A 22,650-nucleotide genomic window follows, 5' to 3' on the forward strand; every position below is an offset into this window, starting at 1 on the left:
ATCAAATTTTGTGAAGATCCAAATTTTGATCGAAACAATGAAGAAAAATAGCTAGAATGCATAATAATTATATTTTACATATTATTTATATCTGTATTGGATAAAATAAAATTGAGAAAAGACTAGGCCATACACTCAGAATAATTGAATATCGTTATACATGTTTAACGTGTCAATCATGAAAATCAATTCCAATATAGACTACGTATATTTCATATGAAATAATAAAGGTACATTCACTATTTTTGACAAAATTTTAAATTTTCATGGGGTTGTAAATCTTATAATAACTAGATGAATAAGGAATGAATCCCAGTATAATGTGTATCATTATATTAAACACTATATGTAAGGCTAATGATTCTATTAACACTTATGAAGATCTATAGTATTTGAGCAGATAAATTTGATAATTTCCAAAACTCTTATATTTCAAAATTAAAGTGTGCGAATGCATTTAAATGAGAGCAAAAAGAGATTGATGCTGTTAAAACTAGGTGTTAATTTGCAATTATTTCGCATCACAAGAACTACCCAGTAAATTCGGCTATCTTTCTTTGCAATTATTCTCCATTATACATATAATATAATGGTTAGGGTTTGAAGAAAAGTTACTAGAGAATTATTGACTTTTGAAATAATGCAGAATTTTACTTGAAGAAATCATTAATTTATGAGTTCCAAATTGCTAAGCATGACGAAGGATCATTAAATTTGCTACAATTAAATACACTTATTGCAGAATTAAGATTTTTGAAATTAAAAGTTTGAAATATTGCCTTTTTGAATAAAAATTTAAATTTTATTATATAATCATGATAATATATTAGAGAAATTAAAAGAAAATATTTTAAACCATTCAAATATTTTGAATGTCTTATCAATTTAAAATATTAAAAGATAGCTTGATTTTATCATCATTAGTTGTTATCAAAGTTTTCTTCTTTTGATGAACTACAGTAAATGATTTGTTAATTACTTGTCTTCCTTTTTCGCAGCAAAATCGAAAGTTATGATGATAATCTTGCTCTCAATTTTGAAACTCTCTGATTTACAAGTAAGCATTCCTTTGGAAAAGCAGTCCTATTCTGTTTTCAAGATATTTTAAAGCCTCCATTTCATACAATGCGCAGATCTATTCGAAATTGCAAGAACTCTCAAGAAAAATGCACCAGCAAAGAAGATTCCATAGTTTCTAGCATCAAAAATTTACAACCTTAATACAACAGTTAAAGAGAAGCTCGAAAAGAAAATATTTAACCATAAAGCTGGAAACCATTCGATATCTACTATTGGATCTAATAAAAAGTTAATTATAACATATTTAACATGCTATTTGTTGACTTTGTTCCATTATATTACCATATATATCTTTTTGAAATCTAAAATATTTTTACGATTTTAACCATGTGTTGTTGAAACCATATATCAATCTTAGCTAAAGTATAGTTTATGAGTCTGTCACCATCTAACGTATGAATTTTCAAAAATGTCAAATATGTTCATTTTTTCTGTAGATTCAGCCATAATTTCACGTTGTTATACTATTCAACTATTATTTAATATTCTTATCGATTTAAATATATAATGAGATGCTTAGTTCTCCTGGAAATCGATTTTTAATCGCAATTTTAACTTTCCAAAAAAAATTCAAAAATAAAAATCCCTATCAATTTTCTAAGTTTTATAACTCGCCAAATCTCTAGCCAAATTTTTTTTGGCCCGTATAAATATTGTTAGGCACTATATAGGGATGCTATTTATCCTATTTTCATCCCATTTTACTGTTATCGCCTAGTGAATGTACCTTTGAAATAATATAAAAATTGAATCGGAAAGTAAAATGCCCGTGATTTACATCCCATTGAAATTTGTAAATCGAGCACGCTAGTAATACTTCTTTATTTATTGGTGTTTAAGAAACTGATAAATGAATTTAACACAAACGTAAATTATAACCCAATTTATCCAAAATCATAAAATCTTTGTAGTTTTACTTATCTTCTAACACTATATAGATAACTCTTGGCCATTCTCCTAATCAAATGTTAATTGAATTGGCAAACCCAAATTTTAGCTAAAAGTGACAGGAAAAAAAAACGTTTAGTATTAAAAAAAAGACCGATGAGAGCTTCGTTCGAAATATAGAGGGAACTGAGAATGCGCAACCATTCTCAGGGAATATTGGATGCTATTCCCGTTCCCTCTGTATGGAAAATTGAGGTTTTCAAAGGGAGTTAAAATAATATCAAATTTATACTAATTTACTTCAAAATACAAAAGTATTTGACAGCTAAAATTAGTTACTTTAGCAAGCCTATCAATACCCTTTTACGATTATTGCTACTTTTTCGAAATAAAAGTAAAAACAAATTTATACTAATTTACTTCAAAATACAAAAGTATTTGACAGCTAAAATTAGTTACTTTAGCAAGCCTATCAATACCCTTTTACGATTATTGTTACTTTTTCGAAATAAAAGTAAAAACAAATTTATACTAATTTACTTCAAAATACAAAAGTATTTGACAGCTAAAATTAGTTACTTTAGCAAGCCTATCAATACCCTTTTACGATTATTGTTACTTTTTCGAAATAAAAGTAAAAACAAATTTATACTAATTTACTTCAAAATACAAAAGTATTTGACAGCTAAAATTAGTTACTTTAGCAAGCCTATCAATACCCTTTTACGATTATTGCTACTTTTTCGAAATAAAATAAATTTATTATCAAAAACCTTTTTTTTCTTAGTAAAAATAAACGAAATTTTTTACCTTATGAACTTTTGATGGAAATATGCAAATTTAAAATAATAAAGAAAGCCGCGAGCGAAGCGATCGGCTTAGTTCGAAGATTTTGATTCAAATCTTTGCTGATCTGTAATTCGCGGAAGCCGCGAGCGAATCGAGCGGCTTAGGTCTAAGATTTTGATTCAAATCTTTGCTTATATTCCTTAAATTCTTTATGAAACTCGCAACAGTTCCATAAAAAATTTTAAATTCTAAACTGTCGAAATTACCGATCGGTAATCACACCCTTCACGGGTGTGTCACTTTTTACATGCGTGTCGCTTTTAGCTAAAATTACCCCTACTCAAAATGACGAGACTTATCCAAATTAGAATTAAAGTTTAGGAGATCCATATTATTTAATTTCCATGATAACTCTTTCACATGTAATATAATATCATATAACATGAAAATTTGCTCGAACGGGGCAATGCTCAAAATTTGACACATCCATTCAAAATATGATCGGTAATTTGTATGATTTCAAATAATTCTTCTTTTCCTGCTCTTGATCAGCTACTAGCGCAGCCGAATATAACAATAGAGGATGTTTTAGACTGTCCTGATATGTATTCTGCCTATATGAAGAATTATAAAGACTTAATTCTGTTTTTAACAACAAAACAAAATTTTACATCGTTAATTAACTTACTACATACAACAGAAAGTCCGAAACGAACAAGAAAAATCATAGATTTATTCTCTTCTCCTAATAAAACACTGATAAGATGCCTTTCTCACGATAGAAAAACAACAGAATTACTTATCTCTGTATTCAAAAGCGATGAAGAACCTCATTTTAGTATTATTACAGCAATAATGCAGATATGCGTTTACGCTTTCAATGATAGTGAGCGAGAAATGTTTGCAATTTTCAATTCAAGTCATTCGATTTTTCCTGACTTATTAAAACATATACAACATCTTTCAGTATTCTCATTTTTACGATCAATACTTAAATCTACAGTACATTCTCAGACTTTTTTATGGTATTTCTTCGTTGCTTTGATGGATGAGCATGGAGTAGGCACAGAAACACCAGAATTCATTCAAGCTGAATTTGCTATGAGAACTCCCGATATACATTTATCTCCAGATCAAAGAAAAAGCGTAATTGATTTATTAGCCTTCTATTTCCAACTTGGAGGAGCTACTGCTCATGAAGAATTTGTTGCTGCTGTTACACAAGGCTTGCCATTGATTTTGCAAGACGCTAATTCAGATCCTGAGCGCGCATCTGTATTAAAATTAGGTCTTTTCCTTCCATGCAACCCTACAATATGTTTATCATGCGTTTCCATATTGGAATGCTTCAGATTACCATGCGAATTGCTTCAAGTAGCCATGAGATACCTTACACAAAATCAATACAAAATTTCGCCAGATTTGGCAGAGCTTTTATTGTTCAGAATGATACGCGTTGGATCAAGCAACATATTAGTCCGCGAGTCACTACCTCTATTCCGTGAATTTTCGCATAGCCAAGTAATGCAAAATACTCTTCTCGGAATTTTGAACTTTTCATATGATAAATCGGATTGGAAAAATAATATAGGCAGTCGTACCATTCGATGCATGCTTACACAAGCTATTTGCGGCCAAATTGTTGATCCTATGGACCAAGATTACCAAGAATCGCTAAAGAAAATAATTGATGACCCTCCTGAAGGCATCATTGACCAAAGTAGACTCAAAATGCTTCGTCTGAGAACTTCCCAGCCGATGCCAGCGAGATATAACGCTGTAATTCTCTGGGGAGACGAAGCAGCGAAGATGGCAGAGATTTATCCGAACATTAATAAGCCTAACTACCTCAGACTCCTTAATCCCCATAAGTTTGAAGAAGTTCATTTCGTATCCGAGCCAAAACTCGAAACTCCATCGACCGAAAAGGTTTCTAAGCAAGAGAGTCCTATTAATTCTGGCCAATTCTCTTCCCTCCATGGAATTGATGAATTCGATACAGGAGAACCCGAAGAAAATCCTTTTTTGGTTCCTCCACCGCCACAATCAATTCAAATGCTAAAGAAACCAAGTGCAATATTGAGAACAATGATGGCTCCACGTGCTACATTAAGCTGTTCGGATTCTTTGGCCATAGAAGTCCTTGAAGTCGAAATTCATAACAGAAAGACACAAACGAAGACGAGATCTAAACAAGATGCAATGGTTTCGACAACAACAGATGAATCTTGTTTCTACCAACACGTAAAACCTCAATTTTCCACACCTCCGAAATCAGAAATTCCGAAATTTTCTCTCAAAGCAGATGTAAATCAAATTGAAGCCCCGCCTCTTGAACTACCTGTAAATAGCTTCCAACCTGCAGGATTAATGGTTGCTCCTCAAAAAGGAAATACATCAAGAAGAATTTCAGCTGAATTGACACAGAATGACCTCAATTCGCTTAAACAACCTATACTACATCCTTCTAATTCAGGATCAATCGTTCCTATTAAACCAGCTCCTGTAATAATTCCGAAATCATATACATTAACGCCTAATACTAGTTCCAGCCATATAATAATCCATACATCTTCATCTACAGGTAGTTCTCCTGCTACATCTCCGCTAAATTCAAACGAATTAACTGATAAATCACAGTCGAGTTCGAAACTTACACAAAATATCTCGAACCCATTAGTTGATATAGTTTTACAGATATTGAAGCAGCCACCTCCTCCAATTCCTTCATATGTATTAAATGATCTAAATCTTAACTGGATTAAGGCCGAAATAGCTGATGCTCGAGGTGGCACTGAGTAATTTTTCAATATTACCGATTTTATATTGTTTATTTTTATATTTGTTTACGGATTTTTATTAAATTATCATTCAAGTGTTTGTTATTATTCATTGTCTCTATTTTTATGTATTTTGTGAGTGCGGGCTTTGAGAAAAAGCTTGAAATTTACCATGCATAGACAAATATCAACTTTATTTTGGTATACAAACAAACTAAAATACAAAATAAAGCTTCAAAAATGAACTACTATTAATCATCAAAATCATAACTAAATTGGTATGGCAAGGGAGCGGATTGAATAGAAGGCGTGTAATCTAGATTTGTATAGTTATCATCGTCTGATTCAACCTCTGTATGTTGGCAATCATCATAGTCGCTATTGATTTCAATAAGCGTATTGATATCAGAGAGCTCTGATGATAAGATTCTCAACCCATCAGAAAATGCTTCGAGTTGGTTAAATGCATCATCCTGCGTTTTTGAAAGGAGCCTGATAGTTGGAAAGTCTAAGGGTTGATAAACATTTTCAGTCTGTCATGAACTCTTTCAATTGTGGGCTTGATTGTTGGGTAAACCATGGATAATGCCATTATTTTTGGTGAATCAATTTCGCTTCTGATTGTTTTCATTGCTTCCCTAAATATACCATATTCCATTGTTTCTAAATTAGTTGCTAAAGTAATAATTTCCAATAAAGCACGTTTTGGAGCAAGGATTTTATTTCTGTTTATTCCAGAAACAACAAGAAACAGTATTGATCCTGATTTTGCTCCATAGTTAGAAACTAAGTCCATATTTTGCATTAATTTCCCATTATAAATTAAAATCATTTTACCTGTTTGGCATTCGAGCTGTTTGCCCATTTCGTCTTTCACATCCCATACAGTCATTGGGTTTTGATATGGAACGTAAAAATCATGAAATGGTGCTATACGCACCACGTAATATTTCATAGTAAAATAATTTAGTGAATTTTAAGTTTATTCTCAATTTTTGAATAAATTGAAAAGACACGTAATGCAATATATACACTATATAACAATATTCGATAAAAATAAGGGTTTCGTTTTGCTAAAATTGTCACTTTTATAGCATATTTGTTTTTGGATGTTTTGCGAAACCAAAAAAAAAACTATGATATACAATGTGTGTGTAAAGAAAATACTTTATTTACTAGTTAAAAAATCATTTGGTATTGATCAAGTTATTTTTTCTGGATAAGATATTATATGGATAATTGGATAGAAAATACAATTATATAATCTTGTACCTGGTTTAATTAAGCTAATTGTCATCAGAAACTTGTAATTTTTATGAATTTCAGATTTTCTTTTCATTACTGCTTTTCTTAATAGGTCAAGTTCTTATTTACGTTATAAAGTATGATATTTACAAATATCAAGTTATCATGTTTTTTGAGAAATTATGAGAAACAAACAAAAATGAAAAAGATAGGAATAGCAATGAATAGTGATGTGGGTATAGAAAATGTAAGAGATATGAATGCAAAGCAATCAGTATTTAGGATATTGACCATAGATTTCGAAAAAAAAATGCTGCATATTGAGCGAAAACTATGATTATATTATAAGGCTGTCATTTAAAGCATAATGAAACTATTCCCTTTTCATTTTAATCGAATAAGATAGTAAAGATTTTTGAATTAGCTAGAAACTGATGAGATGTTTTCACAAATCAGATTTTTAATCTCTATAATGCATAATTCACTCAATATCTCAATTTTGATATTGCGAGATATTTTTGCTATCGGTTTCGCAATTTTGACACAATAGCAAGAGGGTTCTATAAGCATTATTATCAACGTAGAATCTGAATATCATATCAGAAAATGTCGCAAATCTGACATTTACCCGACCAAATAGCAAAAATAATTGAATACTTTTCGCAAAAACTTTAAAAATCGATAAAAATATGAAATATAGATATTAAAGAGACTTTTTATATAATATTCATAAAGATTTTCCAAAAATATGATACCGCAAAATTAAAAAAGTGACGTCTTGAGTGGAGTCAAAGGTCGAAATTGCTAGCTAAATGTTTTTTAGCGAAATTGCGTATTGTACGTTTTTTTCGCAAAACGAAACCCTTAATAAAAATTTTAGTGTCAGTACTTTTGAATAAAAATCATTTCCTTCTTTTTGTGAATGGTAATTCAAAAGTTCTTATTTCATTATTGCATGGTTATCAGATCATTGTGATGCTATATCATTAGCTCTTTGCAAATATCATGCTTTTATATTGAATTAAGGAGATGGGTATTGAAATTTCGTAGATTATTCTTCACGTTATTTTTATGAAATCATGATTGAAAATATAAACTACAAACTTTTTCTCCATTAGCATGCATTTACTTATGCGATATATAATGTGGAAATACCATTTGGCAGTGATTTCTGTTCTTTTATCAAATTTAAATCTGATTTTACAAAAAATGAAGTCCCTGAGTTCAAGCCTCATAAGATGAATTTGCAAACATTAATTTCATTAATAAGCTCATTGCATTTTCTCATAATTTAGACATCTTTTGCCTTAGAATACGTTCGTAACCTTTATTGCATCGATTTCGATTTCATCTTCATAAATATAGTTCTACTATATGGAGCTCAATTTCGTGCAGCTGACGAATCTCTGGATCTAGTCTGTATCACATCAGCCCAGTATAAAGTCGCAAAAAATAAGAGTCAGGAGCTTCGTAATATGAAAAACATCTAATTTATAGCAAAGCGATTCATACCATTTATTGAGAAAAAGAAGGATTTTAAAAAAATTGAATAAATAATTCAGAAAAAATCAGTAACGTATGATGGTTAGATTATGTAGTAAAAAAGATAGTTAGATATTTTGTAAATTGGCAGAAATTAATTTAAGATTTACTCTTTGTACTTGCCCTGGGCTTTGAGCTTCTCGATTGTCTTCTCAGAGAGCTCACCACCACCCCACTGGTGCATTTCTTCCTTGTAGTGAGCAAGGAAGCCAGAGTTGACGGAGTCAACAATCTTTGTGAAGGCAGCGCGGTCTTCTGGCTTGACTTCAGCGAGAGCGACGCAGGAGCATGTCTTCATGCCGACGATTTGGCCAAGGCGGGACTTGCTCTTGACAATGCAGTATGGGATTTCGAGGTTGCGGCAGAGAGCTGGCATCCAGATGACGAGTTCGATTGGGTCGACATCGTGAGCGATGATGACGAGCTGGGCCTTCTTGGACTCGATGGCGGCTGTAACATTCTTGACACCCTGGACGAGAGCCTTCTTGTTGCCAGAGCCGGCGACCTTGAGGTCCTTCTTAGCCTTCTCAGCATCATCTTTGTTGCGCTGCTTCTTCTCAGCCTTTGTTTCTGGGCGGTACTTCTCGAGGAACTTGAAGAGGGCGACAGCGGCGTCCTTGCCAAGTGTGTGGTTGAAGTGGTTGACTGGTGGTGGGACCTTCAGGCGCTTCATGAGGATTCTCTTTTGGCGCTGAAGCTGGACATACTTTGGAAAGCGTGTCTGGGCTGTCTTGTCAGCAACCTTCTCGGCTGTCTCTTCAGCGAAGAGGTGTTCCTGGCGGATTATGTCCTTGTCTTCGATGACTTTCTCTGGGGCTGAGCGTGTAGCCTTTGGAGCCATAGTTCAAAAAGGAGGACCAACAACCGCCGAACGATAGAAGTTGACCATAATGATTTGGCAAAATGAGAAAGATTAAATATAACATATTCAGGAATATTTTTCTTGTGATGATGATTTGAAAAGAAGGACATTTTTGAAATCGAATTTTTTGATCAGGCCTTAATGTTAGCTCACAGTATGTCATTTGCGTTGCCATTGTGTGTTCATTACAGTTCTTAATGAATTATTGATAAAATAATGATATTAATTTTGGTCAAATCAAAATTAAGAATATAAGCTATATTTTGAGTGAGCATGCTTTCATATACAGTTTGCTCTATCATTGCTTTCACACCATATACCTAAATACTCTTCTAAAAGGAAATTATTTTTAAATCAATATTTCTTTACAATAAATTCATGCAAAAGAATGCTCCACATGTTTCTCTAACGATAGTGTGATGAATATTGGTTTGATTCGATTTGAGTCAACTTTAAAAATTTCAAGTTGATATTTTATGCATAAGATTGCATTCTAGCTGCAAGAAGTCTGGTACTCAGAATTTAAAGCTATAATGCATGATTCATACATAGTAATGCTCTATAATGTCTTTTTGAACAAATGATATTTTTTGAAAATCTGATTAAATCGATAAAATTATGAGAAATTTCTAATATATACCTTGTGATGGAATTATTCGTCATCTTTTCTATTTTTCTGAAATTATGACTATTTTTTTATGAAATTTTTTTATAATGAAATATGAAATATAATCGAAATATATGATTTTTTATGGAATCGGAGATTTCATAATCTGGCACTTTTTAAATTTTTTTCTTTGAAAAAATGATTACTCCAGAAGAGGATTTCGAAACTTGGTGTATGGTTATTACATCCACAATAGATACTGTTTCAAGTTTTGAGCCTTTTGTTCCCCAAATACAAGATCTTATGAATCAACTTATTGAAAATCGAGAATTCAAAGATCCTATTAAGGGAAAAGAGTCTGCATTCATCAAAGAGCTCTATTGGAAGATCATCCCCAAACTGAAAAAACTTGGATCGCTTCCAGAAAATGAAATTTTAATAATTGTAAATTGTCTTAAAGCAATTCTTAATTTCACCATCCAAGCTCTAGAAAAAGAAATTCCTGATTACTTCTGTCTAATACATCAATTAATTCCTGACGAAACGTGGTCTTTGATTTCAAAAAATACAAATTCAAATATTGATAAAGAACTAATCGAGTTTATCAAAGAAGAGAATCTTGTTGACAAAATAATGAAATTCCTTGACAAAGAAACAGATTCTTATCCTTTAATCATTCATTCTACACAAGCTTTGATTCTTTTACAGAAACATATCTCAGAAATCGATCTCAATGATGTATCAAAGAAATTTACAAAGCATGCATGCGAAATTGCTAAAGAAAGAATCAGACAAATTGTTCCAAATGATATATACCAAATTCTCGACAAAATTACAAAGATTCTTGTAGAGGATGAATCAGTGTTTGGATGGCTGAATCTATTTGAGATTTTCACCAAATGTGAAATTTTTAATATTCAACTCTTCGGATATCAGGCTTTTAAGTACATGCTTGATCAGAAAGACATACAAGCAATTGTTCTCAAGTGGTTTTTGGACAAAGAACACCTTTCATTACTGAAAAAGAACGCAATGCATCCGGAGATCATGCAATACATCGCATCCATCATTGCATCACTTGTTAAAGAGAACCTCATCTCATTTGATATCATACAAGACCTCTGGAACCAAAATTCTCAAATTCATCCGACAGATTTAGACAAATTCTACCAAATGTTCATTCTCATATCTAAGTACATACCCGTAGAATACTTGTTTGACTTCTGTACGATGTGTATCCATCCAAATGAGAAAAATCAGATTTGGTTCCAGTTTTTACTGTATTTAGCACATACAATCAGCAGTAGGAATGATGCTTTGCAGCAATACGAAGTCATTAGAAACGAATTCTGGAATTTATCATTCGACGAAAACGATTTACAAGAACAGGCCAGAATGGCATTAAAAACGACGATAGGATATCACTTAACTCCCACTCACTTGAAGGAAATTTCCTCTCAAATTCTTGACACTTTTCCAACTTTTGAGGCCTATGATATTTTAGGGACAGCTGTCAATGCATTGTCATTGCCGGGCACGGATTCAGCTGTAGAATTCCTTAAGAGAGCGATTGACACCTTACAAGATTCAGAAGAAGAAACAAAACTTCCGATATTTAATTTTATTAACAATTTATGCGTAGGAAACTCAGTATTAATCGACGAAGAAGACTGCACTAAGATATTTGCACTCTCCCACGACAAAGATTTATACAATTTCCTACAAGAAGCCGTAGAAAATGATATTATTTCTCTGGATGAGATCAGGAAGTTCCTAAACAGCATCGAATTCTCCGAAATAGACCAAAGCTTCATCGATTTAGTCAAAATCGTCATGCAAAAGAGCACTCCTGAGACAGGAATCACATCTATCCCATTTGATGGCGATGAAATCCTCTGGAAGCTCTCTGTTGCTGACCATCCTCAAAGAACAGACTCAATGGACTTACTTGTACGCACATATCTCAACAACGACCAGAAATTTTTGTCAGATTATGATATGATCGACGGATTCATCAGAAAATGGTTATCCGTGTTCAAGCAGTCCGAAAACAAGCATCTCGTACTCAATATTCTCAGATTTTTCATTGTCGACGCCGAATATTTAGTAGATTACGAAATTTACAGCCGAACACCACACGGATTGGAAGTTTCGCCCAAAATCAATGTCGAAATCACTGGTTCCGGTGTTATTTCCACTCAGAAGCACTCTGTCCCAGAGAATATGACAATTGCTGTCTTATCTCGCAGAGTTGCACGATACGGAAAGGTTCCTGTCGGTTCATTTACACTCAAAATCGCCGGTAAAGAGCTTACGAGTATTTCTACGATCAAAGATTACGCGCAAAGCGGAGATCTTAAGATTACAGCCTATCCAGCGACGAATCAGAAGGTTGTAGACCGAGTATTCACGGAGTTACCATCTGAGTATGTCGCTGATGGTGAAATCCCGAGTATTTTGTACGATTTGTTGAAAGATGACGTAAAAGAAGCGAAATTAGTACTTGATTGTATACCAACCATGCAATATACACTCGCCATCATAGAGTCCATCCAGTACTTGGACCATTTCAACTACAACCACTTCCTTCCCGTTGAATTTCCAATGTTATTCATGTATAACTTCGAAACGTTGATAGCCATGGTCGAGCCGGGAGTGTTGCTGAAGACAGGAGGCATCGATTACCTGATAGATTGTATGTCTAAAATACAAATGACGACGAATATCGCGGTTATCAACTTTTTTGAGACGAAATTGTCAGCTAAGGACAAGAAATATTCCGCTCAGAAGATATTCGACTCGTTGTTTGGTCGATTATATAATAATTTCGAAGATGAAAAATTATATTTCACTCTAATCGCGAATTTCCTGGTGAAAATCGAGAAATTGAAAGGTGTAGACATTGCTCTTCCATCTTATTTCCCTGATGCCGCTAAAAAGTTCTTCCTTTGCCAAAATCGAGAAATAATGAAAATTGCAGACGAATTGTTCATGGAATTGACCATCAACCAGGACATCCTCATCCCATTAGTATTCGAATGCCCGGACGAGAACAAAGGAATCATCTTGAAATCAGTGAGTTTCCACATAGATCAGTTTTCCCAAGAGTTATTTGACCTGATCATGTCATCACTCGACGACGAGAACTGCAAATACCTCAACGATGCACTCGCCTGCATGCTGGAAATGGTCAAAATAGGAATAGACAATGACCATGCATCGAAACTTTCGAACAGACTTATTCAAAAATATTTACAAATCGACGGAACATGCGACAAAAGCAGTTTTCTCAATGCCTGCCGTATCCTTGGCCGCCTGAACACTGTAGAACTCGAAGAACATATCCGAAATCTCCATAATTCCATGCATCCCGTTCTCAAATGGAGTACAAATGGCGATTGTCCACGAAAATCACCATCAGGGTCAGGTCTGATGAATCTTGGAGCCACTTGTTTCTTAAATTCGGCCTTGCAACAGTTCTTTTACATAATTCCACTGAGAAAAGCCATTTTATCATACGAAGGAGAGGACATATTCATGCTTTCCCTCAAGACATTGTACTCTCGGATGCTTCTTTCCCGTCATTACGCACAATCACCAGCAGATTTAGTCTCAAAATGGGTCGGATGGGATGGAGAACCAATGAATCCGATGATGCAACAAGATGCATGTGAATTTGTCCAAAACTTACTTGATAAACTTGAAAAAGCTCTTGGAGTTGATTTCATTCAAAAACTGTTTCAAGGGAAAACAATTCATCACACTGACGGATTGAATTGCGATTTCCACTTAGAGTCAGAAGAACCTTTCTACGCATTCTCAATGCCAGTCAAAGGTGTCTCTTCAATCAGCCAATCATTGGAACAACTCTCTGCTCCCGACTTTTTCACTGGTGATAATCAATATAAAAGTGACAAATACGGTAAAATTGATGCCAAACGATATTCGTCAATAGGTAACTGTCCTCCTTTCCTCATAATACAATTAGCGAGATTCGAATATAACTACGCGACATGGACAATAACAAAAATTGACTCTATTTACAATTTTCCTGTTGATTTGAAATTTGGCGGTTTTGACTATAAATTGAATGGTGTTATCGTCCATATAGGAACTGCTAATTTCGGACATTATGTATCGTATGTGAAAGACAGAGAAACAGATACATGGAGATTCTGTAACGATGAAAATGTCACGTTTGTGTCAGAAAAATCAATTTTAGAAGCAGGAATTGGGAATTCGTCTAAAAGTGCATATTTACTTTTCTATGATAGAGTTGACTATGATTATGATAAATCTGACTACAAAGTGTCTGATGAAATGAAAGAAACGATAGAAAAAGAAAACGTGACATTAGATGAAATCAATATTTTGTTTTCCACACCTTATTTCAAACTTATGTCAACAACAAGAGATAATAATTCCTTGTTTTACATGTGTCACGTTTTACCTTATACTATTTTCCAAGAAAAAGCTCCAAAATTCTTTAGAAAAGTGACAGAATCGATAAAAGACGATGAAAACATGAAGAAATACTTGATAGAATTGATTGAAAACAAGAGTTTCTCAAAACCACTCTTCTTCGCATTGGATCAGTCAATAAGAGACGGAGCGCAAAATTTGTTTAAGGTTGTCAAAAGTGAAGTGATAGAAACAGCGATCATTTCACTTTTCAATGAAACAGAGCATATTTGCGAGAACTACAATTCGATAGAGAACCTGTTTTCTGTTTTGAATGACTGTGTTCAGACAGAAATCGGTTATAAAACTGCCATCGATAAAAATTGGCAATTTTCATTGCATGCGATATTATCTAAGAGAATCCCTGATTACCTCAATGAAAAGAAGAACATAAAGAAAGATATGTTCTTCGGTTATTTGGATTTCACTTCACTTTTGACAATGATGTCACTTTTACCGATAGATGACCAACTTAAAACATTTTTAGAGAGTGATGATTTCATCAAAGAAATCTTTACATCTAAAACTACAATAGAAAGTCTGTCAAAACTCCTCAAAAGTGCCAATTATGATGAAGAAAAACTTGACAATTTCTTAGACAAAAACTCTGTTTCTCTTTCGTATACAAAAGTCGTTGAATTCATTTTGAGAATGTATGAAAACGGTTTTGACAAAATAGATAAATTTAAATTTATACTTGGAGAAAGAATGTCAACATTACATGACAAATTTGCTTGTTTCTGTTATCTTGTCAAAAACTGTCAAATGTCAGATTTCTTTTTATCCAACATTGATCAATGGTTTTACTACATTGTGAATGAAGACCAGACATTGAGAACTTTCATAAGTTATTTGGTCGCATTCATAATTCCAACGGAATATTTCAACTTCCTGTCGTATTTCCCGCAAAACGATTTCGATCAGGAAGAAATGAAATTCAAACCGTCAAAAACCGTTGACATTGAAAAGTGTCGTGTTATAAGTGGTCACTTCACTTCTCATTTAGAAGAACTTTTAGAAGGATTTGAGGATAAATATAAATCAAGCAAAACCGTTTTTGTGTCACTTTTCGAAGTTTTTGCCGGCTGTTACGAAATTGACAAAAACAAAGAAAATATTAATTGTATAATCAAAATATTGGATTGTTTAAGACCAATTGCTGTTGATTACGATGCAACAGTTCAGAAAATTTTATCATTTTTGTCTAAAAACGGAATTCACGTGAAAGCGAGTGATTTCATTCGCCAGCCAAGTCAAACTAACTTCTGCTTGTCGAATGTGTTTATCAACGCTTTGATTTCTCATTTATCTGTTGAAGGACTCGATGAAGAAAACTCCTACAAAGTTTTCAAGTTTTTCGGAGAACCATTGAACAGAATCCAAAACAACAACGGAATTATCCAAATTCTCTGTTTAGCAGCAAAATGTCAGCCTCAAATTGCTCTTAAATACTTAAATGAAACGGAAATGACTGTTAATAATTATTTGAATCAGTTGACAATTATGAAAAGTGCCAATATTACAAAACCGGTTTTAGACAAATTAAATGACTTTATTTGTCAAATAAAACCGTCGAATGTAAACTCAATTATTGAAGATTCGTTCTTGATTCATGGCGAGAATCAGATAGAAAGGAAATGGCTTGAACCATTGGTAGATGAGCCACTTTTAGCAGGGCATGCGAAATATTTAGTTTATAAGAATTTGGGAATCGAAGAAGAAGACTTTAGAATGAAGTTTTTCATCGAAGAAACAAAATCAAAGGAAATTCCAAGTGAGAAAATATTTATTGAACTGGTTCAAGCTGCCAAAGAAGCAATCGAATGCGGCTTGGATCCAAAGAAACTCTCCGGTTTATCTCAACTTTGCGAGAGATTTAAAGATAAAGAAAACTTCAGAGAAATTACAAAAGAATTGAGAGAAACATTAGAAAAAACTGAAGAATCTTAAATCAAACAGATTCTACAGTAATCTTTTCCTTATTTATTAATATATATTTTTTGTTTATATAAAAAAATAATACTTCTTATGTGTTTTTAACTATTGTTTTAGAATGGTAAGATCTGAATTAATGGTGAAGAACCATTCCTGTTGAAATAAACTCATTTATTTTCATTAAGGGTGTGCTTCATCCTTTATTCTGTTGTCTAAAATCAATTGCTTTTTCACATGTTTTGTCAAAATTTGAATAAAAGTCAGATGGGTGTAAGTGCACTTTTAAAATGATCTTTATATTAGATGATGTTCCTATAATTTCATATCACATTTCAATCAAGCCTTATGTTGCGGCTATTTTTATTATATTATATGTTTTTAAAAGTTAATTATTTGTAAACTATTCAAATCTAAAATCTTTTGGAAAAAAGTCGTGAAAATTTTTATATAAAGTTTTTGTGTTTTAATATTTTTGTGCTAAACTATGCCATGTAGATTATGAATTCTCAAATCTTTTTTATCAAATTCTCAATTCGTATCAAGAAATTTTATGAAAAATTTCTAAACTCAACAAACTTTGTAACTAGTCGATTCTATTTCTATTATTCTGCTCAATATAAGGACTAGTAGTTAGGGTTGTTAGATTCCCGACGATAGGTGTCTTGGAAGATTTGCCTGGTGTCATCATAGTGTCTTTAAATCAAAAATTTTATTTTGGAGTTAGTTTTATTAATTTTTCAATAAAAAACATTTCTAAAACAAGAAAATAAAATGATAAAATATTTATATTTTATATAAGGATCTTATATATTTAAAATAAATATCATTTTATTTTTTTCATTGGTGTCTGTCAAACCATAATACACTATTCAAAAATTCAATGTGTCTTGCGGCTTCAAAAGACACCTTCAAATTGAACGATAGCACAGACACTATTGAATTTTACCTATTTTATTTAGTTTTTACCCTTTTTATTTTTAAGAATTAATGACTGAAACAGCCGTTTTGCTATGACCTCAATCACTTTTATTTATTATTTTAAATATTATTTAATTTTATTATTTGAATAGGCCAACTTATATTTGAGAAGCTCAATTTGAGACCACTTAATACATTGAAATATCATAAATATTGAAATATTAAAAAGTGTATTTCAAAATATTGAAATTATAAAAATTTATAATACTGAAATTGAGACAAATTAATAAATTCAATGTGTTTTTTTTGAAATAACTCTCAAATATTATTTTTTTGTTTATTTAATGATGAATAAATATGATTGCTTTAGTCAATCATAAAAACTAATTTAAGTTTAAAATAATGAAAGGATAATTTGATCGTTTTTTAAAATACAATTATTTTTGATGATTTGCAAGGATCTTTGAAAAGAATATAATATAGGTTCTATTTTTGTAAAATTTATCCAAATCATGTATTACATAAATTACGATTAAAACGATGAAAGAACCAAAAAGTGTGTTTTGTGTTTTGTTGTTGCGTGTTGGATGCGGGATCCTGTTATTTCCGAAAGCGACAAAAAATTTGGAAATTTAATTTCCGAAATCGAAATTATATTAATGTTTTTAATATTCTTATATCAAAAGGATTAAAGTTCATTAAGAGAAAAACAATTCTTCTTCTTCAATCTATTGGCGCATTTATTTCTACACGCCAATAAGGAAGGAAAAATTATAAGACACCATGGTGTCTTCAAAACGCTAATTTTTGATATTTTTAACAACCCTGCTAGTAGTTGTTAATATATGTTAAAGTAAATGATTGATAATTAACTCACAAACACTCAGACTTTAATCAGGATAAAAAAAATGAAACATAATAGTATATGATAAGTAGCCATTATAACTGAGTATTATGATTGTGTGTTATGTTGAGAAGATTTGTTCTCCTGTGTAGCTGGAGGGGGCTTTACTGGGGAGTCCTTTGTTGGAGGACCCTTTTCCTTATGAGACTCGTCGTCGTTTAAGACAGAGGGATCGATATCTGTGTCGATGATGTAGACTCTGCCGAGGAAGCTTGTGGCATATAACTTCATTCTAAAATGATTTTTTGAATTTTTCTCTCAATTATTTGAAAAGATGTGTCGTTTTTGTAAAGTTTTGAAAACTAAAATCTTGGAAAATGCAGAAATACCTCTAAATTGTATGCGAACTAATGCAAATATTTAAATTCATATTTGATAAAGCATGGAATTTTATAAAATCATCTATTGAAAACATAAAACCGTTCTCATAAAATTTAGACTTTGAGTATGATTTTCAAACAAATAAATTTTTAAAATTAAATGTCTCTAGACATAATTTATTGCTTCTTAATTAGCTGAATTTTATTAGATTCTATTGTAAAATTCAAAAAATGAGATGGATTCATTCAATTTTTTGAAAAGCGAAAATTTCAATTGTTATATCAACGGTATAATCCGACTTAAAAATCTTAAATGTCTCATATCAATTAACAATTATTTATTTCAAAACATAAACAAAACAAAAATTAAAAATCATTTGGTAAAAAATATTGAAACAAAATTATCGTTTTCCTTTCAAAGGTTTTGTATCTTCTGTTTGAATCTCTATATCAATCATTTCTGGATTTTCTGTTTGAGCTTCATTCTCTGTCTTTTCTTTAACAAGTATTTCATGAGAAGATATCTGAAGTTTCTCTATCATTTTGTGCAATTCTTCTCCAAATTCTCTATCTGTATTTTCAATGGAAACAATAAATTTGTCATGTAAATTCTTCCAGATTGGTGTTAATCTTGTTGTCTTACTAGAATATATAGGAGCCATAATTTCTCCAAGAATTGATGTCAATAATAAATTGAAGAATGGATCGCTCAAATGGATTTTATCTGTTTTCTCTAAATTATGACTGACAACTGAATTTGTTCTGGACAATTTGGCCGAAGGAGCAGGTGATGGATCTGTTGATGTAACATTTGATGTCACCGATGAGCCATGCTTCGATGAACTTGGTGATTGATTTAGGTTCTTGAGATGGAATTTAGATTTAGATCCAGTATTAGAAGCAGGAACATCTGCAAGTTTTCTTGCTGGTCTCGGATTCGATTTAACTCCAGTGAGTTTAACATTAGAAATAGCAGATTCGAGAAAGCTTTTGAGATTGTTGTCTTTAAGTGAGAACAAAGAGCTAATTGATGAAAGTGTTGTTGAAACTGATATATTATTTCTTTGATTACCTAATAATTTTACGTAAGAATTTAATAAATCTTGATATGGATCAAAAATGACATGATACTCATTTTTAGCCTTTCTAAGTTCAATAGTTCTTTGATATAGTTGTGTTGTTAGATCTTGAATGGCGTCATTAGCTGAATCTACTGATTTGGAGATTGTTGTCATCTTATTCAGAAGATATGCCATTAATTCAAGGTTTTTAGCTTCATTGTCATGAGCTTGCTTGAGCATTGTTGCATCAGGGCCTTTTACATTTTTAAGATCTTGAATCACAGAATTGAGACTTTGTTTCATTGCCTGTATCTTTTTAGCAGGATGTTCTATTGGAAGATTATGTTTAAAATCAGGACTATTTAGAATACTCTCGATTGGATTTGAGTCAATTTTGTACTTTGTATCATGTAAAGTTTTAATTGCTTTTAATTCTGTCTGTAACTCTTGCTGCATAAATATTATCATAGTTCTAATCGATGCATCTGTCATATTTGTAATATTACGTCTTTTTGTAATGACATCATGTGAGCATTGAAATTCTTCTTGTTTTAGTTGTTCATTTTCCTTCGATATGTTTTTATATGTTGTAAGTAAGCCAACATTGTTACCAAACTCTGATTGTATCTGTGAAGAATATTGTTCATTTTTATCAACCTCTAAAATACGCTTTCTAAAAGCATAAATCAACTCTTCAACTCGTTGTAATTTAACATCATATAGTCTAATTCCAAGTCTTGATTCTTTGGCAGATACGTTTTTTACTAAATTTGGTCTTTGAAGCGTGCTTAATGATTGAATGTCATTTTCTAGTTCAGATATTGTATTGAGCATCTTTTTAACATCGATTTTTTGATCTTTTGTTAAAATTTTTTCTAATAATAGCTGATTTTGTTGCATAATTGCATGTTGCTTTTTCAAAATTTCGTAATTCTTTTGTAATTCTTCTAATTGTTTTTGTTTATTCGCATTTGAAATGATTTGTTCTTCGAGTGTTTGTACTTCTTCGACTGATGTTTTCTTTAACTCTGCAAGATTAGCATCTTTTTCGCGCTGCGATGAAGATGCAATAGCACGATTAAACAATGCACCAATTCGCCCAAACTCTTCGACGTGCTCTCTCTGAGTTTTCGTCATTTCTTGAACGATACGTTTAAAATTTTATCGCAATTTATAACTCAGCATCTCTTCTCTCCCAAGATCTTTGCTTGAATAGACAATTATGCATGAGAGCAAGGATTTAAAGAGTTCATTTTTCATCTTAGTTTGCAGCCTTTTTCAAAAATAAAATTTAAAATTAGTAAATTCTCAGTATTTTATTGAGTTAGGTAGAGTTTTAAAATGATATGTAGTATTTCAATCGTTATAATCATAACATTTCATGAAATTTCGAATTCAAAATTGTTAATTATTGATGAAATGATGCATAACTGTAAGGATATGTGGGTTTTGCATATAAATAATATTGATTAACTCATTTGTGAACAGTTTTATTAGAAAAATTTTGATAAATTTTAAAAATGTTCAATAAAATAAAGTAAATAAACTAAGCACATAACAGATTTTAATAGCATATAAAAATATATGGATTTTAAACATCCATTTTAACATCTTTTTCTTGAATTTGCGGAGGATAAGCATACTCTTGCTTCTGAGAATAAGGAACCTCATAGTAGTATGGCTGATCATTAGATTGTCCTTCTTGAGAATTAATCAGAGAATTCTTGATATCTCCTTGATTTTGTGGAATTGGATATCCGAAACCTCCATCAAGTAGAGGAACTGTAAACGCCATTGAAAGCGCATAATGGTCAGTGCAATCTGATTTTTGCATTTCTGAACAAATTAAAAGGTAAAGTTCAGGATCCCAATATGGAAGCCTGCAGTACGATAAGTCTTCTGCTGTGTAATAATCATTGCTGAATTGCGGATTTGCTTTATATGGTTTGAATCTTAAAGATCCGTCTAATGCAATTTTCCTTTTAACTTCGATCTCTTGGTACTTTGCCATGATATAGAAGATGTCATCAAATATTATGGAAAATCCGAATAAATTCAAAATGACAAATAAAAATTTGCCAAAACATGAATTTAAGAATTTGACGTACTTGCTATTATGGCATAATGAAAAATATTTTGGAACTTTGTAAATATCCATTTCATACTCCATTTCTGGATTATCAAACACTTTGATGCGGAGACGATAATTTGTTTGCCTTGCAATATAATATGCATGCAATTTCCTGTAATATTCTTCACTTGCCTGCTTTAAATAGCCTTGAAAATCTTCCGAAATTTCATCAACAAAATTTGCTTTAAAAATAGTGAGTTCGCAATTTGGATCTATCTTCAAATCATCCATTCCTTCCCATGATCCATATTTGAGAGGCTCAGAGAACACAACTTTGTGTTTTTCAAATCCATTTTTAATTATTGGTTTAATTATAAGGATTGGAGGATTTCCTGAGACTCTTTTAGCAAGTTTTTCTGCTTTCTCTTCATTCAGCACGCATTTAATTGGAAACTTTTTTCGACCTTGGAAACCCAAATGAAATGAGAGACAGCATTGACAGAACTTCTTGAATATGAGTTTTCTAGTTAAAAACAAGCCTGGTTTCAGTTCCTTAGTTGAAAATGAATATTTATATGAAAAAATGTTAGAAAAAATTAAAATAAATAATGAAATAGCAAATGCACTCGTATACATAGACGTTCCTTGAAATATTTGGTGCATTATTCCCCAAATAAAGAGTCCAAAGCAAAGATTTTGTACCAAACTGAATATAAAGTACCCGAATGGAGGATGAATTTCGCGATTTTTGCGAACAGCTATGGCCCACAATGTTATATTAATGGCCCAGCTTATACCTACAATAAGAATTAATCCATACGGAATATCTCCAATGAAAAAGTATACTCCAGGAGAAACACAGATTTGTTCATCAGATCCCGAATAAAATGTATAATCAGGGCAAGGAACAGGAGTAGGTTCAGGTACTGGATCACTTCCCCACGACATTTATGATTTTGAAAATGCAACGGTTAGATAAGCTGTTTCAATACATCATTGTATATTTAAACATATTATCATTAAATTTCAATGATGTAAAATTTACGATCATTTTAAATCATGGATCCGATATTTTATGAATTTGAAAAGCCCTAAACAATTTGAAGTAATTGATATCCCAACATGCATTCATTCTTCTCGAGTTTAAACCTCCGTGCTTTTATTTTTCGTTGGAAAAAAGGAAAATA

At 32.0% G+C, this 22,650-nt stretch overlaps 7 protein-coding genes across 7 annotated transcripts, besides 2 other annotated features; 2 read left to right on the top strand and 5 right to left on the bottom strand.

The window, feature by feature from the left end:
- Positions 1 to 223: 223 nt before the first annotated feature.
- Positions 224 to 1,825: a mobile genetic element.
- Positions 1,826 to 2,059: 234 nt separating this feature from the next.
- Positions 2,060 to 3,099: a mobile genetic element.
- A 171-nt stretch (positions 3,100 to 3,270) lies between these two features.
- On the top strand, positions 3,271 to 5,559 carry TVAGG3_0354070 (serine/threonine-protein phosphatase 6 regulatory subunit family; the record flags this gene model as incomplete). Its single annotated transcript, XM_001322309.1, has 1 exon — positions 3,271 to 5,559. The coding sequence occupies one exon, from the start codon at positions 3,271 to 3,273 to the stop codon at positions 5,557 to 5,559; it is 2,289 nt and encodes a 762-aa protein (XP_001322344.1).
- A 486-nt stretch (positions 5,560 to 6,045) lies between these two features.
- Positions 6,046 to 6,492, bottom strand: TVAGG3_0354080 (ubiquitin-like family; the record flags this gene model as incomplete). Its single annotated transcript, XM_001322308.2, has 1 exon — positions 6,046 to 6,492. One exon carries the CDS (start codon positions 6,490 to 6,492, stop codon positions 6,046 to 6,048), a length of 447 nt encoding a protein of 148 aa, XP_001322343.2.
- A 1,907-nt stretch (positions 6,493 to 8,399) lies between these two features.
- TVAGG3_0354090 (maturation of LSU-rRNA) lies at positions 8,400 to 9,177 on the bottom strand (the record flags this gene model as incomplete). Its single annotated transcript, XM_001322307.2, has 1 exon — positions 8,431 to 9,165. One exon carries the CDS (start codon positions 9,163 to 9,165, stop codon positions 8,431 to 8,433), a length of 735 nt encoding a protein of 244 aa, XP_001322342.1.
- An 814-nt stretch (positions 9,178 to 9,991) lies between these two features.
- Positions 9,992 to 16,889, top strand: TVAGG3_0354100 (ubiquitinyl hydrolase protein; the record flags this gene model as incomplete). Its single annotated transcript, XM_001322306.1, has 1 exon — positions 9,992 to 16,204. One exon carries the CDS (start codon positions 9,992 to 9,994, stop codon positions 16,202 to 16,204), a length of 6,213 nt encoding a protein of 2,070 aa, XP_001322341.1.
- A 1,030-nt stretch (positions 16,890 to 17,919) lies between these two features.
- TVAGG3_0354110 (uncharacterized protein) lies at positions 17,920 to 18,242 on the bottom strand (the record flags this gene model as incomplete). The annotated part of the gene is made up of 1 exon (XM_001322305.2): positions 18,060 to 18,242. One exon carries the CDS (start codon positions 18,240 to 18,242, stop codon positions 18,060 to 18,062), a length of 183 nt encoding a protein of 60 aa, XP_001322340.1.
- Positions 18,243 to 18,548: 306 nt separating this feature from the next.
- TVAGG3_0354120 (uncharacterized protein) lies at positions 18,549 to 20,529 on the bottom strand (the record flags this gene model as incomplete). Its single annotated transcript, XM_001322304.1, has 1 exon — positions 18,733 to 20,529. One exon carries the CDS (start codon positions 20,527 to 20,529, stop codon positions 18,733 to 18,735), a length of 1,797 nt encoding a protein of 598 aa, XP_001322339.1.
- Positions 20,530 to 20,749: 220 nt separating this feature from the next.
- Positions 20,750 to 22,529, bottom strand: TVAGG3_0354130 (uncharacterized protein; the record flags this gene model as incomplete). The annotated part of the gene is made up of 1 exon (XM_001322303.1): positions 20,984 to 22,411. The coding sequence occupies one exon, from the start codon at positions 22,409 to 22,411 to the stop codon at positions 20,984 to 20,986; it is 1,428 nt and encodes a 475-aa protein (XP_001322338.1).
- Positions 22,530 to 22,650: the final 121 nt, after the last annotated feature.

Source organism: Trichomonas vaginalis, chromosome V (genome assembly GCF_026262505.1).
Source record: "Trichomonas vaginalis G3 chromosome V, whole genome shotgun sequence".
Classification (NCBI taxonomy): Eukaryota; Parabasalia; order Trichomonadida; family Trichomonadidae; genus Trichomonas; species Trichomonas vaginalis.